At 41.8% G+C, this 22852-nt stretch overlaps 1 protein-coding gene across 1 annotated transcript in view; it reads left to right on the top strand.

Moving 5' to 3' along the window:
* Positions 1 to 22852, top strand: part of tm9sf4 (transmembrane 9 superfamily protein member 4) — an 88799-nt gene that overhangs the window by 5050 nt on the left and 60897 nt on the right. Inside the window, 1 exon segment of the mRNA XM_034172107.1 lies at positions 16363 to 16473. Within this exon segment, the coding sequence (XP_034027998.1) occupies positions 16363 to 16473 (111 nt within the window).

Below are 22852 nucleotides of genomic sequence, written 5' to 3'. Positions count from 1 at the left end.
CTCCTGCTTTCTGTAGCCTACTCTTGTATGCTGTTGTCAGCCTATGCTAGGGTTGGGCGATATGACTTAAAATTCATATCATGATGTAAATTGAATCCCTTCACGGTAACGGTATATACATCACAATAAAATTTATAATGGAAGTGTTTCTGAATGGGTCATATACTCCCTTTGCAAAGCTAAATTGATTTAAAATAAACAAATAAAAAAAACACAACAAAAAACATAAATAGATATAATTAATTTTGAGTGCCTGATTCTCTGACTTGATAGACATAGATTTTTGTGCATTGGAATAATCTCATTTCACCATTCCTGCTTCTGTCCAGCAGGATGCAGTGATAGTTTGTCTGCTTTATTGGCGTTTTGTCCAGAAAGACCTCATCAGCCATGTGGGTTGATGATCCTGATTGGCTTATGTCATGGGGTTCCACCAATGATAAAGCAGAAGGCGTGTTTTTCCCTGCCCCGAGACAGAGCTCTCAGCTCAGTTGAATGAGGAAATGTGAGACTGTTTACTGCGGCTTTCTGCAAATACGGGCACCAAATATGACCATAAAATTCACAAAAAAATTGCGGAAATTGTTCATCATAATTCAGGTTATAGTAGGCCTATTAACATAATTTAAAAACTCGCATAAAGATTGAAGCATGCACTTTTAAAATGCGTTGAAACAGAGACTGAGTCTGATGAATTTAATGGGACATTTGCTTAATGCTGTCATGTGAGTTTTACAACCCCAATTCCATTGAAGTTGGGACTTGTGTGAAATGTAAATAAAAACAGAATACAATGATTTGCAAATCTTCTTCAACCTATATTCAGTTAAATACACCACAGAGAGAAAATATTTAATGTTCAAACTGATTTTTTTGTTTTTGTGCAAATATTTGCTCATTTTGAAATGGATGCCTGCAACACATGTCATTACGCTGGGACAGGGGTGACAAAAGACTGGGAAAGTTGATGAATGCTCAAAGAACACCTGTTTGGAACATTCCACAGGTGAACAGGTTAATTGGAAACAGGTGAATGCCATGATTGGGTATCAAAAGAACATCCCCAAAATGCTCAGCCGTTCACAAGCAAAGATGGGGCGAGGATCACCACTTTGTGAACAACTGCATAAAAAATAGTCCAACAGTTTAAGAACAATGTTTCTCAATATTCAATTGCAAGGAATTTAGGGATTCCATTGTCTACAGTCCGTAATATAATCAGAAGTTTCAGAGAATCCGGACAACTTTTGGCAAGGCCTGAAACCAACATTGAATGCCCGTGACCTTTGATCCCTCAGGCGGTACTGCATTAAAAACCGACATCATTGTGTAAAGGATCTTACTGCGTGGGCTCAGGAACACTTCAGAAAACCATTGTCAGTTAACACAATTCGTCGCTACATCAACAAGTGCAATTTAAATTCTACCATGCAAAGCGAAAGCCATACATCAACAACATCCAGAAACGCTGCCGCCTTCTCTGGGCCCAAGCACATTTGAAATGGACAGACGCAAAGTGGAAAAGTGTGCTGTGGTCTGATGAGTCCACATTTCAAATTGTTTTGGGAAATCATGGACGTCGTGTCCTCTGGACAAAAGAGGAAAAAATCATCCAGATTGTTACCAGCGCAAAGTTAAAAAGCCAGCATCTGTGATGGTATGGGGGTGTGTTAGTGCTCACGGCATGGGTAACTTACACATCTGTGATTGCACCATCAATGCTGAAAGGTACATCCAGGTTTTGGAGCAACACATGCTGCCATCCAGGCAACGTCTTTTTCAGGGATGTCCCTGCTTATTTCAGCAAGACAATGCCAAGCCACATTCTGCACGTGTTACAACAGTGTGGCTTCGAAGTTAAAGAGTGCGGGTACTAGACTGGCCTGCCTGCAGTCCAGACCTGTCGCCCATTGAAAATGTGTGGCGCATTATGAAGCACAAAATACGACAACGGAGACACTCTTGAACAACTGAAGTCGTACATTAAGAAAGAATGGGAAAGAATTCCACCTACAAAGTTTCAACAGTTAGTGTCCTCAGTTCCCAAATGCTTATTGAGTGTTGTTAGAAGGAAAGGTGATGTAACACACTGTCCCAGCTTTTTTGAAACGTCTTGCAGGCATCCATTTCAAAATGAGCAAATATTTGCACAAAAACAATAAAGTTTATCACTTTGAACATTAAATATCATGTCTTTGTGGGGTATTCAATTGAATATAGGTTGAAGAGGATTTGCACATCATTGTATTCTGTTTTTATTTACATTTTACACAACCTCACAACTTTATTGGAATTGGGGTTGTACATGGCAGAATTCAGTCAGGCGACTCCAGAGGGTTAAAATAACTTAGAACTTTACACTCTTACAAGGAGAAGTTTTAATCTGCCGAGGTGAAGATGGAGCCTGTGACCGAAGCACTGACTGGAGCCTTTCTAGTCGTTCAGAGTCTCTGAGGAAGATACGATGACATCATCAACAAGCATTACCGCAACTGGTCGGTGGAGTCTAACCCCCAATCTCAATTCTCTTTTGTACCCCTTCCCCTTCCCCTTGGCCCTACCCATACCCCATACGCCTACCCCTTTAAAACAAGGTGTAAGGCAAAGGGGTATGTCTCTCGCCCTATGAATTGAGACGCCCCTCAGCCTTAGGAGAAAAAAAAATACTGCCTGTGTCAAACTGCCGTCTTCACTGTTTGTTAACATGGCAACCGAAATGCAACTTGTTGCAGTAGCCTGTTTGCATTTTTTATTTTCTCGCCTTTCTGCATAAATGCAAAGAAATAGAAGTTGCAGATTTCTTTGACGCATCGCAGTCATGTCATGTTAATTGATTTAATTAATTTGTAATTTATAATAATAATAATAATAATATGGTAAATGGACTGCATTTACAACCCCTGGCAAAAATTATGGAATCACCAGCCTTGGAGGATGTTCATTCAGTTGTTTAATTTTGTAGAAAAAAAGCAGATCACAGACATGACACAAAACTAAAGTCATTTCAAATGGCAACTTTCTGGCTTTAAGAAACACTATAAGAAATCAAGAAAAAAAATTGTGGCAGTCAGTAACGGTTACTTTTTTAGACCAAGCAGAGGGAAAAAAATATGGACTCACTCAATTCTGAGAAATAAATTATGGAATCACCCTGTAAATTTTCATCCCCAAAACTAACACCTGCATCAAATCAGATCTGCTCATTAGTCTGCATCTAAAAAGGAGCGATCACACCTTGGAGAGCTGTTGCACCAAATGGACTGACATGAATCATGGCTCCAACACGAGAGATGTCAATTGAAACAAAGGAGAGGATTATCAAACTCTTAAGAGGGTAAATCATCACGCAGTGTTGCAAAAGATGTTGGTTGTTCACAGTCAGCTGTGTCTAAACTCTGGACCAAATACGAACAACATGGGAAGGTTGTTAAAGGCAAACATACTGGTAGACCAAGGAAGACATCAAAGCGTCAAGATAGAAAACTTAAAAGCAATATGTCTGAAAAATCGAAAATGCACAACAAAACAAATGAGGAATGAATGGGAGGAAACTGGAGTCAATGTCTGTGACCGAACTGTAAGAAACTGCCTAAAGGAAATGGGATTTACATACAGAAAAGCTAAACGAAAGCCATCATTAACACCTAAACAGAAAAAAACAAGGTTACAATGGGCTAAGGAAAAGCAATCGTAGACCGTGGATGACTGGATGAAAGTCGTATTCAGTGATGAATCTCGAATCTGCATTGGGCAAGGTGATGATGCTGGAACTTTTGTTTGGTGCCGTTCCAATGAGATTTATAAAGATGACTGCCTGAAGAGAACATGTAAATTTCCACAGTCATTGATGATATGGGGCTGCATGTCAGGTAAAGGCACTGGGGAGATGGCTGTCATTACATCATCAATAAATGCACAAGTTTACGTTGATATTTTGGACACTTTTATTATCCCATCAATTGAAAGGATGTTTGGGGACGATGAAATTATTTTTCAAGATGATAATGCATCTTGCCATAGAGCAAAAACTGTGAAAACATTCCTTGCAAAAAGACACATAGGGTCAATGTCATGACCTGCAAATAGTCCAATTGAAAATCTTTGGTGGAAGTTGAAGAAAATGGTCCATGACAAGGCTCCAACCTGCAAAGCTGATCTGGCAACAGCAATCAGAGAAAGTTGGAGCCAGATTGATGAAGAGTACTGTTTGTCACTCATTAAGTCCATGCCTCAGAGACTGCAAGCTGTTATAAAAGCCAGAGGTGGTGCAACAAAATACTAGTGATGTGTTGGAGCATTCTTTTGTTTTTCATGATTCCATAATTTTTTCCTCAGAATTGAGTGATTACATATTTTTTTCCCTCTGCTTGGTCTAAAAAAGTAACTGTTACTGACTGCCACAATTTTTTTTCCTGATTTCTTATAGTTTTTCTTAAAGCCAGAAAGTTGCCATTTGAAATTACTTTAGTTTTGTGTCATGTCTGTGATCTGCTTTTTTTCTACAAAATTAAACTGAATGAACATCCTCCGAGGCCGGTGATTCCATAATTTTTGCCAGGGGTTGTATATAGTGCTTTTCCATCTGCATCAGACGCTCAAAGCGCTTTACAATTATGCCTCACATTCACCCCGATGTCAGGGTGCTGCCATACATGGCGCTCACTACACACCGGGAGCAGTAGGGGATTAAAGACCTTCCCCAAGTGCCCTTAGTGATTTTCCAGTCAGGCGGGGATTTGAACTGAGGATCTTCTGGTCTCAAGCCCAACACCTTAAACTACACCATCACAATGTTACACACATACATGTGTGTGTATATATTTTCCAACTTATTCCCATTGGTGAAACTTCTCCTCATTTTCTGCCTGAAAACTTATTAGGAGATGAGTGTGCTCAGGGCTCCCTGTTTGTTTACAAAATACGCACGCGTGTTCCAGACCTTGAAGTCCAACAGCAGGGATCATTATTGTCCAAAGATTTATGAACATACAGATTAACGTGCTTATCCTTTATCGTGATTTTCTCCATTGTGAGATATAAGTGTCTTATTGTAGCGTTCGTGTGTATGCGCATTATAACGCCTCAGCACACTAGCGAAGTTACGATATTCTTCAGAACGACAATATACGCAACATGCATCCAGCAGCATACACGTTGCTGTCATAGACAACTGCCTGTAAAGTTTTTCGGCAAGTTATAACTTTCTAAACAGTGTAATTTGTAATGAAAGCCGTTTCATTTGTGCAGCTCTTTCTGCGCCATGTTTGTTTTTTCTGAGACAGCAGTAAGCTCCTCCTACCCCTCCAAACGGAGTGTGCATCCAGATTCACTCCAAATGGAGGGGTTTGAAGCCCTCCGCCTTCCCCTCCGCCTCGCTCCAAAAAGAGACTTGAGACACCCCTCTGTCTCTCGTGCCCGCGCAAAATGGAGGGGAAGGGGTAAGAGGAAGGGCCAAGGGGTAGAACTGAGATTCAGCCTAAATCTCTACTCTGGGCCAAATTTATACCGTGAACCGAATATATCATTGATACTGCCCACTCCTAGCCTATGCTGTGGATGATCACTTTAAATTGGCTATAATTCTGTTTTTTATATAAAGCTGATGCAAATTATTGGTTGAGCTAATGGAATTTCACACAGGAATAGTTTGCACCATCGTGTTATGCTTCTAGTTATTAGCTACATTACAGGGTAACCTGTCATAGAATCCAGTAGACGTTGGAGACTAAGCTTTCAAAACAGTCAAAACTATACAGGTTTTAATGCTATTGGCTCATCCAATAATTTGCATCACATTGCCAAAATTGAAGTAGCTTTATTTTATGACCCTGTACAAAATGTCTTTGTCACTATTTTTCCCATTTTTGCCCCATAATTTCATAGCTTTGTTCTAGATAGCCCAAATTACACCCTTTTGTTGTCCTTATGAGCAGACAAGATAATGCAGTGGTACAGTTGTATGCAAACGTTTGGGCACCCCTGATAATTTTAAGGATTTTCCTTTATAAATCATTGGTTGTCTGGATCGGAAATTTCAGTTAAATATATCATAGCAGACGCACACACTGATATTTGACAAGTGAATGAAGTGTCTAGTATTTACAGAAAGAGTGCAATAATTATTGAAACAAAATTGGGCAGGTGTATAGATTTGGGCAACCTTGTCTTTTTATTGATTTGAATACATTTAGCACTAATTATTGGAATACTGAATTGTTTTGGTAAGCTCATTGACCCTTGGCCTCCTTACACAGGTGACTCCAATCATGAGAGAGGGTATTTAACCCTCTGGGGCCGACACCGTCGTATATGACAGCTGAGACCAAGTTTTACTATATTATTAACTTTTTAATGATATGAGATAGAAACTTACTTTTTTTGCCGAAAAGTTAACTCCGCTGACTTTCGAGCCAGCCGACCACCATCTTTGTACTCTTCATAGAAGCTGTGTCATGATGTGCGCAGTGTGAGTGTCCAGTCGGAATTGGTTCACCACATTGTTTTCCAGTATCCAGTCATAGGGCAGAGTAGTCTCACATGGTATCCCAAAGATTGTTTGTAGAAGTAATGTGTTACTCTCTGGCATGTGAATGCTGTTTGAAGAGCCCCCTGGCTGCTGGCTCCATGCGTAAAAGCACAGCGTTGCGCATATGAATGAAGGTGATCAGCGTAAGAAGGCCTCATACAACCTCACGTGGTCAACCAAAGAATGTCTCTAGGAGAAATGATTCACCACTCGGCCAGGAATATTGTTGAATAAGCCTCTCTCGCTCTCACTTGTAAAGTGCCATTTACGCATATGAATGAAAGGGGGGGTGTTAACAGGGCCTCAAACTGTGAATAGAGGCTGTTTACAGTGCAGGAACACATTCCAAGAGAGTGTCAAACTCCAGGAAAGAAAATTTTGATTAAGCCTTTGTGTAATAGCAGACAGAAGTTGCATGAGATGTAGCATGAAGATAAACAAAACGCATAGACCATTTTCTATATATTGTTCAAAATGTGCATTTGTGTTTATTGTTAGAACATTTATTTTGTACATTCTGTTCTACAAGACCCCAAACTGCCTTTATAAAGTGTCAAAATAGTTGTTTATTATAGTTTGCTGTGTGGACATAAGGGGCGGTATACATGGTGGAAAAAGAACACATCATTCCAAGAAAAACACTTGCTACCTACAGTAAAATTTGGAGGTGGTTCCATCATGCTGTGTGGCTGTGTGGCCAGTGCCGGTACTGGAAATCTTGTTAAAGTTGAGGTCCACATGGATTCCAGTCAGTGTCAGCAGATTCTTGAGAACAATGTTCATGAATCAGTGACAAAGTTGAAGTTGCGCTGGGGCTGGATCTTTCAACAAGACAACGACCGTAAACACTGCTCAAAATCTGCCAAGGCATTCATGGAGAGGAACAAGTACAACATTCTGGAACGGGGTCGAATTAGTATGTGCATGTGCAAGTTTGTGCACGTATTATTCGAGCGGTGCACGTAATTTTATACTGCACTAGCACTGGTGCAAGTAACTTTATCCAAGTTTTATCAACTATAAGCACCAGTAGAATAAACCAATAAAGGAATAAATAAGGAAAAAAACAATTTCCAGTGTCGTCTTCCCTGCATTTTATGACTCTCACACACGGAGCGAGTTGCTGTGCTCTGTTTGTTGTGGAAAGCTGACAAATGTCGCCAGCGGCGCCGTCCCTGGGTTCACAACATCCTCATGAGATGTTCCCAATTCGGAGAGTTTCATTATTTGCTGCAGGAGCTGCAGCAAATAACTGGAGCTGCAGGAGCTCCAGTTTGAGGACCTCCTATCCCATTGGCGCGTGCACACGTAAACAAAGAAAAGAAAAAAACTGGCTGCCGCTGCAGTTCCTCGCTCTCTCCCCTCAAACTCTGTCATAATTGTGTTATAAACCAGTCACCATTTGTTTATTAATCATCTTGTAGTTAATAAATAAAATAATCCTCACGGAACTATTCGTTCGCACGCCTACGTGAAAAAAACTGTCTGCCGCTGCTGCTGCTGCTCTTCCCTCAAACTCTTCCCAGAGAGGAAGAGTCTGACACATCAGAGGAGGAGTTTTAAGGTTGATATAAGACTGACTTTTGGTTATGCAAGTAACTTTTTTTTTTTTTTTTGGTGCAAGTAATTTTTTTGTTACTAGCACCAGTGCAAGTAGGTTAAAAATGTATTTCGACCCCTGTAGAATAGCCATCTCAGTACCCAGACCTGAATATTATTGAAAATCTGTGGTGTGATTTAAGCATGCTGTCCATGCTCAGAAACCAACAAACCTGACTGAACTGGAGATGTTTTGTAAAGAAGAATGGTCCAAAATACCTTCAACCAGAATCCAGGCTCTCATTGGAAGCTATAGGAAGCGCTTAGAGGTAGGGCAGTCACAATTATTACAATATTTGTCAGTCGCGATTATTTTTCATATTCGCGATTACTGTGAATTATTTATTTTATCCACAAAGTTGCATAAAATGACAAAGAATCTGACGTCATTGTGCTGCGCCAGCAGCCGCATGCAGCGTCGCAGCCTCACTCAGTCTGTTTCCCTCTCGTCTGGTCTGGTCGGATGGTTAGCGAGGCTAGGATAATGGCATGGAAGGTGAGGAGGTTCTGGTTCCAAAGTCACGTACCACGGCACTGCTCTGGATGCATTTCGGTTTTAAGCCTAACGATAAGGGAGAGCCCAGTAATGTGGAGGAAGCGATATGTAAACTTTGCTGTAAAAAAGTACCGGTCAAAAGCGCTAACACAACAAATCTGAAACAGCATCTGCAGACCCACCACCCACAGCAATACGCCTAACTTGGAAAGACCACACCAGCACAATCGCCTGCTGGTGCACCAGCACCTGGTGCATCCTGTCAACTGGCTCTGGGCGAATCTTTTGGACGACACTCGAAGTATAAACAGGACAGTGTAAAATGGCGCACGTTGACAGACAGTGTAACGCGGTTCATCGCTAAGGAAATGCAGCCGTTCAGTACGGTAGAAAAACCAGCATTTAAAGAAATGCTGCACAAGTTTGATAAGCAGTATGATCCACCAGGCAAAACATACATCTCCAAGACTGCAGTACCAAGACTGTACAACAGCGTGAAGGATGACGTTCTCAAGGAGTTAAGCAAAGTTGATTTTTTACTCACTCACTACCGATATGTGGTCAAGCTCTAATATGACCCATACACAAGCCTTACAATCCACTACCTCCCAGCTGATTGGACTCTGCAGTCCAGGTGTTTGGAGACAAGATATACTCCAGACAACCACACGGCAGATGTTCTTGCAGAATCCCTTCAGGCTGCTTTGGCAGACTGAGCACTAGATGAGAAGAAAATATCCTGCATTACCACTGATAATGGCTCTAATATTAAAGCTGCAGTGAGGAAACTCGGATGGCTTTGGCCACAACCTCCATTTGGCTGTCCAAAATGCTATAGCAAGTGAAAAGGAGAAAACAAGTCGTGCCTGGGACTGTGCAGGAGTCTGGTCAACACTTTCAACCTGAGCTGGATAAAGAGGGGAGACCTGAAGAAGGCACAGCATGACACCAATCTCCCTGAATGCAGTCTAATATATTAGCTCACCAGAATTAAAGACATAAAATAAATATTTTGTTACAAACATGATGCACACACCCTATAAATACATAAATACATTTATAGTGTTTATATTTTTAGAAAGTTTAGAAACATTACTTTTCTCTCTATTAATGTACAGTGCTCAGCATAAATGAGCACCTCTTCAGATTTGTCAGAAAACCTTTAGTTTCCTTTCAAAATCAACATTTTCTATGGCATACTATACCACAAAGTACTCCCCCCAAATATGGGCCATTGATTGCAAACAAGATTTTTTTTTTTTTTTTTTTTTAAGTTGCACATAAAAGAGTATTTTTCTCAATTTAAAATCATGATGCAAAAATGAGTACACCCTAAGAAAAGGGGTGGGAGCAAAGCTAAATTTTAGTCATATAACCCTTATTTTTATTTTATAATTAAAAAAAAAAGTTAAACTTGTAAATTTTTCTTTTTTTCATATAATGATTAATGCATTGATTAATCATTGCACCCTCTCTACTTTTAAGATTAGGCTTAAAACTTTCCTTTTTGCTAAAGCTTATAGTTAGGGCTGGATCAGGTGACCCTGAACCATCCCTTAGTTATGCTGCTATAGACGTAGACTGCTGGGGGGTTCCCATGATGCACTGTTTCTTTCTCTTTTTGCTCTGTATGCACCACTCTGCATTTAATCATTAGTGATCGATCTCTGCTCCCCTCCACAGCATGTCTTTTTCCTGGTTCTCTCCCTCAGCCCCAACCAGTCCCAGCAGAAGACTGCCCCTCCCTGAGCCTGGTTCTGCTGGAGGTTTCTTCCTGTTAAAAGGGAGTTTTTCCTTCCCACTGTAGCCATGTGCTTGCTCACAGGGGGTCGTTTTGACCGTTGGGGTTTTACATAATTATTGTATGGCCTTGCCTTACAATATAAAACGCCTTGGGGCAACTGTTTGTTGTGATTTGGCGCTATATAAAAAAATTGATTGATTGATTGATTGATTTTAATAGGGGGTGTACTCATTTATGCTGGGAACTGATAATAAATTATAGAGTCTAGACAGAGAAAAGTAATGTTTCTACATAAACTATTTGTAACTGTAAACAGTATTTAAATTATTTTGTATTTTCACTTGAAATCTGGACATGAGCTGTGATTTATCTCTAAGTGCTGTACATATAATCTTTTGAATAAATGTTTGGTTATTGTTAACATGTAATGTTGATATGAGCAAATGTCTAAACATTCTTAACTTTCCTAAAAGGACGTCGCTACACGATGGGGTACCATGCAAAAAAAATGGTAGAGAGGGTGCTGCAGCAGCTCCCTGCCATAAGATGTGTGCTGATCGATGACAGAAAACATGGACACCTCAACACGACCTGGCAGGATGTTGCTGTCTTGGAATCCATCAATGCAGCACTGAAGCCGGTGGCTGAATTTACTAATGTCTTATCAAGGGAAAAGTATGTGACCATGTCCTCTGTGAAGCCTGTGCTGGAACTTCTAAAAGAAGAACTGTTAGCCCCAGACCCAGATGAGAGCACACACAACAAACATCAAGAAAAAAATGTGTAGTGTTCTTGATGAAAAGTACAGCACACCTCCACTTCAAGAGCTTCCGAAAAAGGCCACATTCCTCGACCCTAGGTACAAGGAGAGCAGCACTGGGGATGATGGTACAAGGGACCAGATTCTACAGGAGTTCATGAACATCAGAGAGCCAGAGGAAGGAGGCAACAACAGCAACAGTGATGGAGGTAAAGATGAAAACAAGGATGATGATGTGCTACCTTCATCTCTTCCTGCCAAAAAGAGGCGGCTGTGTGACCTGCTGCAGAACAGAAGAGTCCAAATGGCTACCCTGGCTGTACCAAATAGACTTCGGGCTGAAACTGAACTAAAACGGTACCTGCAAGAAGAGTTAGAGCTTCCCTCATCTGATCCTCTGATATGGTGGCGTGACAACCAAAAAAAGTTCCCTTTGATGACCAAGTTAGCAAAAAAGTACATGTGCATTTGTGCGACTTCCACTGCTTCCGAAAGGATGTTTAGTACAGCTGGAAACATTGTGTCCCGAGAGAAATGCTGTCTTAAGCCAAATAAGGTCAATATGTTAGTGTTCCTTGCCAGAAACCTACCTTGCCAGTGGGAGTGAAAACCTTGATGGGCTGCAGACGTGATTAATGACGGATATGGTTTAGGGCAGGCCATCATATTTTTATTTTCTTTTTTGGGGGGGGGGCAGGCACATGACGGTCACTTTAATTTCTTTGTATAGCACACAGCTATTCATACTGTAGCATCAAAACATTTAAGTTAACTTGTTTTTTATTTATTTATTTATTTTTTGTCATTTAATACTGTGAAAGCCAGAGTCTGAGAGACCAGTGCTGTTTACACTTTACAGAGCCTAAAAGGCAAAAAGATATTGTTTTCCCTGTGCAGTTTTTGAAAACAGCAGAAAACGACTGTATGTTTACTTGCTCTGGGGGACATCTTGTTTTTCAAAACCTAAAAGGCAAAAGACATGTTGTCTTCATTGTACTGTTCAATTTGTTTACTTTTGTACTGTGTAATTTGAAGGTTCGTTTGTTGGGGGTTCCTTGCGTGGTTTCCTGTGCCACTGTGTGGATGGGAATTTGTTTATTAAGAAAGTCAGAGACTTTTTATCTGACCATTGACCTGTGCACTTTGTTCATTGACTAAGAAGTCAAAGAAACATTTTGTCTGATCTGTACAATACTTTCTAACCGTTTTTCGTGATGTTCCAAACATCATTAAATTGCTTTTATTCATTAAAGTGTACAGTGCAGCACAGAATGTGTATCATTAAAGCAAATTATACTACGATAGTAGAATATAAAGAAGGAAAAAAAGAGAAAAAAAATAGACAATATATTCGTCAATCGCAATTATTTGCCTGACAATTAATCGTCTCCAAAAATTACTAATCGTGACAGCCCTACTTAGAGGCTGTTATTTCTGCAAAAGGACGAGCTACTAAATATGTTTTTTTCTGTTGGGGTGCCCAAATTTATGCATCTGCCTAGTTTTGTTTAAAGAATTATTGCACACTTTCTGTGAATCCTATAATAAATCCTTCATTTCACTTCTCAAATATCAGTGTTTGTCTGCTATATGATATATTTAACTGAAATTGCTGATCCAAACAACCAATGATTTATAAAGGAATATCATGGAAATCATCAATGGTGCCCAAACCTTTACATACAACTCTATATATTTTAGCATGATTGTAACATTTTGGGAGGAGGCCCCGGGGAAGACACGCTGGAGGGTCTACATCTCTCGGCTGGCTTGGGAACGCCTTGGGGTTCCCCCGGAGGAGCTGGGGGATGTGTGTGTGGATTGGGAGGTCTGGGCGGCTTTGCTTGAGCTGCTGCCCCCGCGACCCGACTCCGGATAAAGCGGAAGAAAATGGATGGATGTAACATTTTGAAATTTTGACTCCTGTGTGTTCCTTTGTTGACTCCTACCCGGCTGTAGAAACCACCCCAGAATGTATATCATGTATTTTTTGTGTGGGCCATAGTATACTGAGGCAGTTGTAAGTGTAAGATTGCAAGTGCTGTTTATTCACTATAGGTTCCTGTTTCTCAACCGCTTTGCCACGGCCCACTAATACACCGTAGAGATGACTGTGAATTTTTTCAACTCAAAGTAAATATTTATTGTTGTACAAGATTAATAATATTGTGGCAGGGATGGTGGCCAAGTGGTTATTTCACTTGGTTTCAGTACGTAAGGTTCCCAGTTCAAACCCCACCCCTGCCACTTTTGTCCATGAAATGTGGAGTTGCGTCAGGAAGTGCATCTGGTGTATAACTTGTGCCAATTCAACATGCAGACCCACCTTGGATTTGCTGTGGCGACCCCGAGTGCAAAACATGGGAGCAGCCGAAGGGACTTAAGTTTTGCAAGATTTACAATAATGCTAATCTAATCTAAGATGGAAATTAGATTTTTTAACCACCATGTAAAACTTAGAAACAACAACAATTAAAATAATAATACCTGATTTGTTCAACTTTAAACATCAATTTGAGAATCTCAGTTTGACAAGCTCACATTCTGTGCTGTGATGTAAGGATAGATAGCAAAAAGTACCTGAAGTGAAAAAATAACAGTATTGTTACCATATACAGTGCTGCTTGAAAATTTGTCAACACTCTTGAGCTTTCACATGTTTGAAATTTTAGGACATCAAACAAAAACTCAGGCTTTATATATATAAAATGTCTAAAATTATACACTCAACAAAAATATAAACGCAACACTTTTGGTTTTGCTCCCTTTTTGTATGAGATGAACTCAAAGATCTAAAACTTTTTCCACATACACAATATCACCATTTCCCTCAAATATTGTTCACAAACCAGTCTAAATCTGTGATAGTGAGCACTTCTCCTTTGCTGAGATAATCCATTCCACCTCACAGGTGTGCCATACCAAGATGCTGATTAGACACCTTGATTAGTGCACAGGTGTGCCTTAGACTGCCCACAATAAAAGGCCACTCTGAAAGGTGCAGTTTTGTTTTATTGGGGGGGATACCAGTCAGTATCTGGTGTGACCACCATTTGCCTCATGCAGTGCAACACATCTCCTTCGCATAGAGTTGATCAGGTTGTCAATTGTGGCCTGTGGAATGTTGGTCCACTCCTCTTCAATGGCTGTGCGAAGTTGCTGGATATTGGCAGGAACTGGTACACGCTGTCATATACACCGGTCCAGAGCATCCCAAACATGCTCAATGGGTGACATGTCCGGTGAGTATGCCGGCTATGCAAGAACTGGGACATTTTCAGCTTCCAAGAAATGTGTACAGATCCTTGCAACATGGGGCCGTGCATTATCCTGCTGCAACATGAGGTGATGTTCTTGGATGCATGGCACAACAATGGGCCTCAGGATCTCGTCACGGTATCTCTGTGCATTCAAAATGCCATCAATAAAATGCACCTGTGTTCTTCGTCCATATCAGACGCCTGCCCATACCATAACCCCACCCCCACCATGGGCCACTCGATCCACAACATTGACATCAGAAAACCGTTCACCCACACAACGCCACACACGCTGTCTGCCATCTGCCCTGGACAGTGTGAACCGGGATTCATCCGTGAAGAGAACACCTCTCCAGCGTGCCAAATGCCAGCGAATGTGAGCATTTGCCCACTCAAGTCGGTTACGACGATGAACTGGAGTCAGGTCGAGACCCCGATGAGGACGACGAGCATGCAGATGAGCTTCCCTGAGACGGTTTCTGACAGTTTGTGCAGAAATTCTTTGGTTATGCAAACCGATTGTTTCAGCAGCTGTCCGAGTGGCTGGTCTCAGACGATCTTGGAGGTGAACATGCTGGATGTGGAGGTCCTGGGCTGGTGTGGTTACACGTGGTCTGCGGTTGTGAGGCTGGTTGGATGTACTGCCAAATTCTCTGAAACGCCTTTGTAGACGGCTTATGGTAGAGAAATGAACATTCAGTACACGAGCAACAACTCTGGTTGACATTCCTGCTGTCAGCATGCCAATTGCACGCTCCCTCAAATCTTGCGACATCTTTGGCATTGTGCTGTGTGATAAAACTGCACCTTTCAGAGTGGCCTTTTATTGTGGGCAGTCTAAGGCACACCTGTGCACTAATCATGGTGTCTAATCAGCATCTTGATATGGCACACCTGTGAGGTGGGATGGATTATCTCAGCAAAGGAGAAGTGCTCACTATCACAGATTTAGACTGGTTTGTGAACAATATTTGAGGGAAATGGTGATATTGTGTATGTGGAAAAAGTTTTAGATCTTTGAGTTCATCTCATACAAAATGGGAGCAAAACCAAAAGTGTTGAGTGTACATAATGAATTAAAAGAAATAATGTAAAAGTCAAAATGATGGTATGCATAAGTAAGTGCACCCTTTAGTATAACACATATAATCCATCACTTTTACATCCAATCTTCTTACATAAATATTTCCACGACACTGATTGTGTCTTGGACTTTTATTATATCAGAAAGAAGGGTATTAACTGGCACCATGTGGGCCACTTAAAGCCCAGTCTTCTTTGTGTGGACACACTTTCCCAGGGTGTCTGGACTTAAACTTTGAAGAAAAAAGTGAGTGCACATGCTCTCTGGTATCTTTCGGTCACAACTGTTGGGATTCTGATAATGAATATGCACATGAAATTTTGCTTATACCCAAATATATTGTTTGCACCCATGCAGTTAGTGGTATCCTTGATGAAACTGAAACTGAGTTATCCTAGTCTTTGGGTATTCTTTATTATGAAAAAAAAGCTTTGTGTATTTGTGAAGTTTTTTTTTTTTTTTTTTTTCTTTCTTAATCACTGTGGCAAGATTACATGACTAGTGAGCCCATCACTTCAGCTTTTGCTTTTCTGGGCACCTCACATTTTTCTGTGCATTGCAACTTGCAATTCAGGGCAAGGGTCAGTGAGTACCACTGGGTCTGAAAATAATTCTAGTGGAAACACTGATTATGGGTTAATTATGGCACTGTATTGTTGTACCTACTGCAGCAAATGGAAATCACTTGTTACTGTGTGAAGAAAACAAATTTGCATTTCCAATGCATATTTTGCATAGATATAAAGTTAATGTTCCAAACACATCAAAAATTTCCCAGACTTTCTCATTTAGAAAGGATGTTTGCCTGTTCTTGCGATATGCAGTTCAGATATTATACAGTGCTGGTGTGTTACACCTGTGTAGTAAGGTATTCTGTGGTCTCTGTGTTGCAGGAGATGTGCGTGGCCTTGCTGCTGTTGTCCATGTTGCCTGTTGTCCTGCCATTTTATGTACCTGGGGTTGCTCCTCGTGACTTCCGTAATGGTGAGCCAGTCGATATTAAGGTAAGACTAAAATATATTTGATCATCTTTGCCCTGACTAAATGTTAACCGACACCAAAACATGTTATTGATGCACATACAGGGATAGAGAAATCCACTAGTCCGAGGTCATGGACCAGTAATTTTTGGACTATGTCTACCAGATATTTTCTCCTGCTAGATCGATCTCTAGTTAAAAATCTTGTCGGTCTTGTGATTAAAAGTCTTCGACAAGGTCGACGATTTTTTTTTCAAATTTGTGCCTTAAATAACTGAGCCATTCGGAGATTACAACAATCAGTCATCATTCTCTTGGCTCCTCACCAGCATATGTTATGGAGGAACAAAACAACGGTTTCACATCACACTAAAGTGATTATTATTTTTTTTATCTGCACATGTGTGCGTTATGTGTGTATGCCCATACTCGCAAGAACACACACTACCAGTATGCAGGAGGAAGGCAGAGTTCAGAGCTGTGCATTGTTCGCTTGATTCTCTTCCCTGTGTACATGAAGCCATCACTCCCTCTGTGCCTGTACATGTAGAGAAATACAGACAAGAATGATTATGGCAAGGTTTGACTTTTCTTATTTGGTGATGGTGGACGGATGTTTCTTTGTTGTGTGCGTCCATGACTGTAATCACACAAATTTACACATATAACTATATAAACAGTCAACTCTCTAAATATATACTGCATCTTCTTCTTCATACTCTCACCTGAACCATCGCAGTTAGTGTCCTGACCCAATACCCCGAAGTGTTTGCTGCCACACCTAGTGATTCATCACATTTTTCCAAACAGTTTTGGTCCTTCGAGCCGGATATAAGCAACCACTTCGGTCCAAGATGTTCAGGTCAAAACAGAGAGACCCGGAAGGAGATGTGGATCATCCACGCAGATGTAGCCACACACCACCCTACCTCCAGCACTATGTGGTCAATTACCCTAGGAGGCACCACAGCCTAGTTGATGAGCATGCCAGACAGACTACTACCACTGCTGAGCAACTGAACCTGATGTGCAATGCTTAGCTCTCCTGCACTAACTTCACCATATGCTAAGTCATGGCCCAGATGCATTGAGGAGAAGACACCACCCACACCTGCACACACTAGTAAGTTGACACCATTCAGTGGCCAACAGGACCCACGTCAGTGTGACAGTGCCTCACAGGTGCTATTGTTGAGCTTTGTGACAGTCTACAGAGAGCAGAGCTGTACAATCAGCATGTTTCACTCTCACCACCCAATACAGGTGGATCCTCTCCTCAGTACACAGACTGCACTCCAGAAATACCAGAAGATGGCAAGTCCTCTCAGTTACAAGGCTCAAAGCCTAGGTCACCGTCACCACTACATTATCAACATGGTAGCTGCCCTACATCTGGAGCTGTTCATGGTCAGCCTTTTGACATATACAGACCTTCTCATGGTGTTAAATTCAATCTGCCCAATGTGAAGCACCGGCTTCACCTTGATGATTCCTTTCATTGCCATGCTGACAGCTTCCACCCACATGATGACAAATACCACACTCAGTATGGAGCTGCCTACAGCCAGCATGATAATAGGCCCTCATCTCTACACAGCGCTTCATACCATCAACCTGATGTCAAGACTTGCTCTCTACCCGATGAGCATTATCATCACAGCCGCAGTTGAGCTACTGCATCTTATCTTCAGCCTGGTCGGGGAGCCCATCATGATGACTGCTACCATCGGCAAGAAGACAGACATTATTCTGACCGTATAGGTTGCCATGATGATCACTCGCACCCTGTTCATGGCTTTGACTACTACTATGAGCATGATGAACAGTACAGGCATCTTGATGACCGTTACCAAGATGATCCCCGTCATCATCCATATGATCGCCACCTTCGTACTGATCGGTATCGAGCTCCACCCACGTTTAGCAGACACCCACAGGCTGATTATATTGGACCTAAGCCAACAATCCAGGATTTTGTGCATGAGGATCCAGGTGAGTTCACAAGCTTGAAGCATGCATTGGTTAACATGCTCTCCCCTGACAGTCCAGAGTGCCTGAAGTTTCAGATATTGATGGATCACCTGAAATGTGAAGAAGCACTGCTCATTGCTGATTCATACAGCAACAGTATATTTCCATACAGTGACACAATGAGAGCGCTCACTGAGATGTATGGTCAACCTCAACAGGTAGCCTTGAAGCGGATCTCTGATCTGATGGATGGACCCAACGTCAAGACTAGTGATCTTAGGGCCTTCAAGTCATTTGCACTCTAACTCTGTGCATTCGTGGGCATGTTGCGTCAGTTGGGAAATCAGGGTTGGACGGAGTTGAGATATGGTTCACATGTATCTCGCCTCTTAGCTTAGTTGCCACATGACGTAAGAGCCAACTTTCAGAGATTTGTGAATGCCATCCGTACTCCTATCCCAACACTGCTTGACCTAGCAGAGTGGCTTGAGTATGAGGTTTGTGTACAGGTAGATGGAGGCCAGTACTACTCAGATAAAGGGAAACCAACTCCACGTACAGACTGCCTCCCTGAGTACAAGCCTCAGAAGATCACAACCATTCTCCGTGGTAGCGAACAGAATGGAAGGTCAACAAAGGTCATGACACCATGGGAGGTGGCACCTGAGAAGCCAAAGAAATAATCTCCCTTCTGTGACTCTGTGCAACACTACCTGAATCAGTGCAGCAGTCCAATCTCTTGACAAAGGAGCAGAAGGCAAATTGGATAGAAACAAACAGGAGGTGCTGGAAATGCAGTCGAGAGCATCAAGTGGTCAAGTGTACCCTCAAAGGTAGCAGTGTGAAATAAGGCACCTTGAGGTACTTCATGAGGTCAATGCCAATCAAAATGCTGCAGCATCCGGTAAATCCAAAGGACATGTAGAAAGCACATGCCTGGTGAGTTTGATCTCAGACACTGTACCTAGATCGGTCAACAGGTAGCAGCCAAGTTCTACTTAAGTTGAATCGAGTCAACTGTTCTTTTACATTCAAGGGTAAGAGCCTGAATGATCACCTCTTACCTGGGCCAACACTGGGACCTAGCCTGTTGGGAGTCCTCCTTTGATTTAGGGAACATCATGTCACCATCAGCAGTGATGTAAAGGGGATGTTTCACCAGGTTCGACTGCTGGAAGAAGACAAACCCTGTTGCTGTTTCCTGTGGCGAGATATGAAAGTAGCCAAGGAGCCCACAGTTTACAAGTGGCAGGTGCTATCTTTTGGGACAACATGTAGTCCATGTTATGCCACCTTTGCACTTCAAACCCACGTCAGGAACCACACAGAGCCAGAAGAGGATGCTTGTTTGTCAATAGCACGGTGTTTCTGTATAGACAACTGTCTGGAGAGCCTGTCCTCTGAATCACGAGCCAAGAAGTTGATTGACAGATGGCAGTCCCTTCTCATGGAGGGTGGATTTGAATTGTGGCAATGGGCCAGCAATGTTCCCACAGTCATTAACCACTTAGTAAGAGAGTCACAGTCAGAGAGCAGTGTACTCTGGTTCACACAGGATTCAGCTGACCTCCAAGATTGCACGCTTGGACTCATGTGGCATTGTAAATCTGATACGCTGCAATACAAACACCAACAGAGTGGAGGTTCACAGCCTACCATGCAATATCTATTGACTGCTTGCCCAACAGTATGAACCTCTTAGGTTCATTATCCCGTACATGACCAGAGCCAAGATTATTGTGCAACACCTCTGGGACAAGAAAAGTGGTTGGGATGACTCCCACCTACCCGAAGACCTGATTCAAGCTTGGCAGTTGTGGGAAATTGAGCTTCCCCAGCTATCCCATATAACGCTGCAGAGATGAGATGACATTTATTGTCATTGTCATTACAACAGCGGTTACCTTGCGTTAGCTATTTCGGACCCCCGTCATCATTTTTTCATTTCATTTTTTTACACTCCTGTTAGTTAATTAACTGTTTAGTGTATTCTATAGCTGCTGCTTTTTTACCTGTTTAATACTTCTGTTAGTTTTTCAGTGTAACTGCTGTGAATTTTAATAAATTTATTTGCGTCTGTGTGAGCCTTAGGAGTGGTTAGCTTATAATCCATTATTGGTTAGCTTGTGTTTGCTTCGCTACATTTTTGAATTTCTTAGTGCACAAAGTACACTACTAATTCTACTTTACACCCTCCGTAAATCCTGCGTGATGTTGGAAGATAGGGTGGCTCTCTTAGAGAGCCGTGTCCGTAAGTTAGAGCAGCTTCTTAGCGCAGTGGAGTTGGATGTTACAGGCACTCCAGATGAGGTTAGTGTTGGGCCGGCTAGCGAGCCCATTAGCATCAGCTTAGAAACACTGGCTGTGGAGGACGGCTTTTGGACTGTGGCTAGGCGGAGGAAGCCCTGTAGGACTTGGTGCCCGGTTGTGGCACCTTGATCACACTCGCCAGTGCGAACTGTGAATCGGTTCTCCCCCTTGGATTTGCCAGATGTGAATTCTCTGAGCCCACAAGTGACTTCCACTCCTGTCTCCAGGCCGAAACACCAGACTTTAGTGATAGGGGATTCTATCACCCACAAAGTCAGGTTACAGACGCCGGCTGACGCTAAATGTATTCCTGGGGCCAGAGCTCCCGACATTGCATCTCATCTTAGGGTGCTGACGCTGCAGAAGGGAAGACAGACGAAGGAACATGACATGAGATATAGTCACATAGTTATTCACATTGGCACCAATGATATCAGGATGAAGCACTCAGAGGTCACAAAAATGGACATAGAGAGGACTTGTGACCTTGCCAGAAAGATGTGTCGGCATCGATTAATAGTCTCTGGTCCCCTCCCCTCCTGGGGTACTGATGAGGCATTTAGCAGGCTGTCATCGTTAAATAGGTGGCTGGCGCAGTTTTGTAGACAGCAAGGCTTTAGCTTTATTGATTACTGGCCTTCGTTCTGGGGCCGCAGTGGCTTGCTGATGCTGGACAGCCTCCACCCTACTGGGGAAGGCGCCGCCATCTTGTCTGCGAACATACAACCCCTGGCAATAATTATGGAATCACCGGCCTCGGAGGATGTTCATTCAGTTGTTTAATTTTGTAGAAAAAAATCAGATCACAGACATGACACAAAACTAAAGTCATTTCAAATGTCAACTTTCTGGCTTTAAGAAACATTATAAGAAATCAAGGAAAAAAATTGTGTCAGTCAGTAACGGTTACTTTTTTAGACCAAGCAGAGGGAAAAAAATATGGACTCACTCAATTCTGAGGAATAAATTATGGAATCACCCTGTAAATTTTCATCCCCAAAACTAACTTGGTTGTTCACAGTCAGCTGTGTCTAAACTCTGGACCAAATACAAACAACATGGGAAGGTTGTTAAAGGCAAACATACTGGTAGACCAAGGAAGACATCAAAGCGTCAAGACAGAAAACTTAAAGCAATATGTCTCAAAAATCGAAAATGCACAACAAAACAAATGAGGAACGAATGGGAGGAAACTGGAGTCAATGTCTGTGACCGAACTGTAAGAAACTGCCTAAAGGAAATGGGATTTACATACAGAAAAGCTAAACGAAAGCCATCATTAACACCTAAACAGAAAAAAACAAGGTTACAATGGGCTAAGGAAAAGCAATCGTGGACTGTGGATGGCTGGATGAAAGTCATATTCAGTGATGAATCTCGAATCTGCATTGTGCAAGGTGATGATGCTGGAACTTTTGCTTGGTGCTGTTCCAATGAGATTTATAAAGATGACTGCCTGAAGAGAACATGTAAATTTCCACAGTCATTGATGATATGGGGCTGCATGTCAGGTAAAGGCACTGGGGAGATGACTGTCATTACATCATCAATAAATGCACAAGTTTACATTGATATTTTGGACACTTTTCTTATCCCATCAATTGAAAGGATGTTTGGGGATGATGAAATCATTTTTCAAGATGATAATGCATCTTGCCATAGAGCAAAAACTGTGAAAACATTCCTTGCAAAAAGACACACAGGGTCAATGTCATGACCTGCAAACAGTCCGGATCTTAATCCAATTAAAAATCTTTGGTGGAAGTTGAAGAAAATGGTCCATGACAAGGCTCCAACCTGCAAAGCTGATCTGGCAACAGCAATCAGAGAAAGGTGGAGCCAGATTGATGAAGAGTACTGTTTGTCACTCATTAAGTCCATGCCTCAGAGACTGCAAGCTGTTATAAAAGCCAGAGGTGGTGCAACAAAATACTAGTGATGTGTTGGAGCGTTCTTTTGTTTTTCATGATTCCATAATTTTTTTCCTCAGAATTGAGTGATTCCATATTTTTTTTTCCCTCTGCTTGGTCTAAAAAAGTAACTGTTACTGACTGCCACAAATTTTTTTCCCTGATTTCTTATAATGTTTCTTAAAGCCTGAAAGTTGCCATTTGAAATGACT

This window comes from Thalassophryne amazonica, chromosome 6, assembly GCF_902500255.1.
Source record: "Thalassophryne amazonica chromosome 6, fThaAma1.1, whole genome shotgun sequence".
NCBI classification, from domain to species: Eukaryota; Metazoa; Chordata; class Actinopteri; order Batrachoidiformes; family Batrachoididae; genus Thalassophryne; species Thalassophryne amazonica.
The sequence above is the reverse complement of the archived record's forward strand: the minus strand, read 5'-3'. Positions and strand labels throughout refer to the sequence as shown.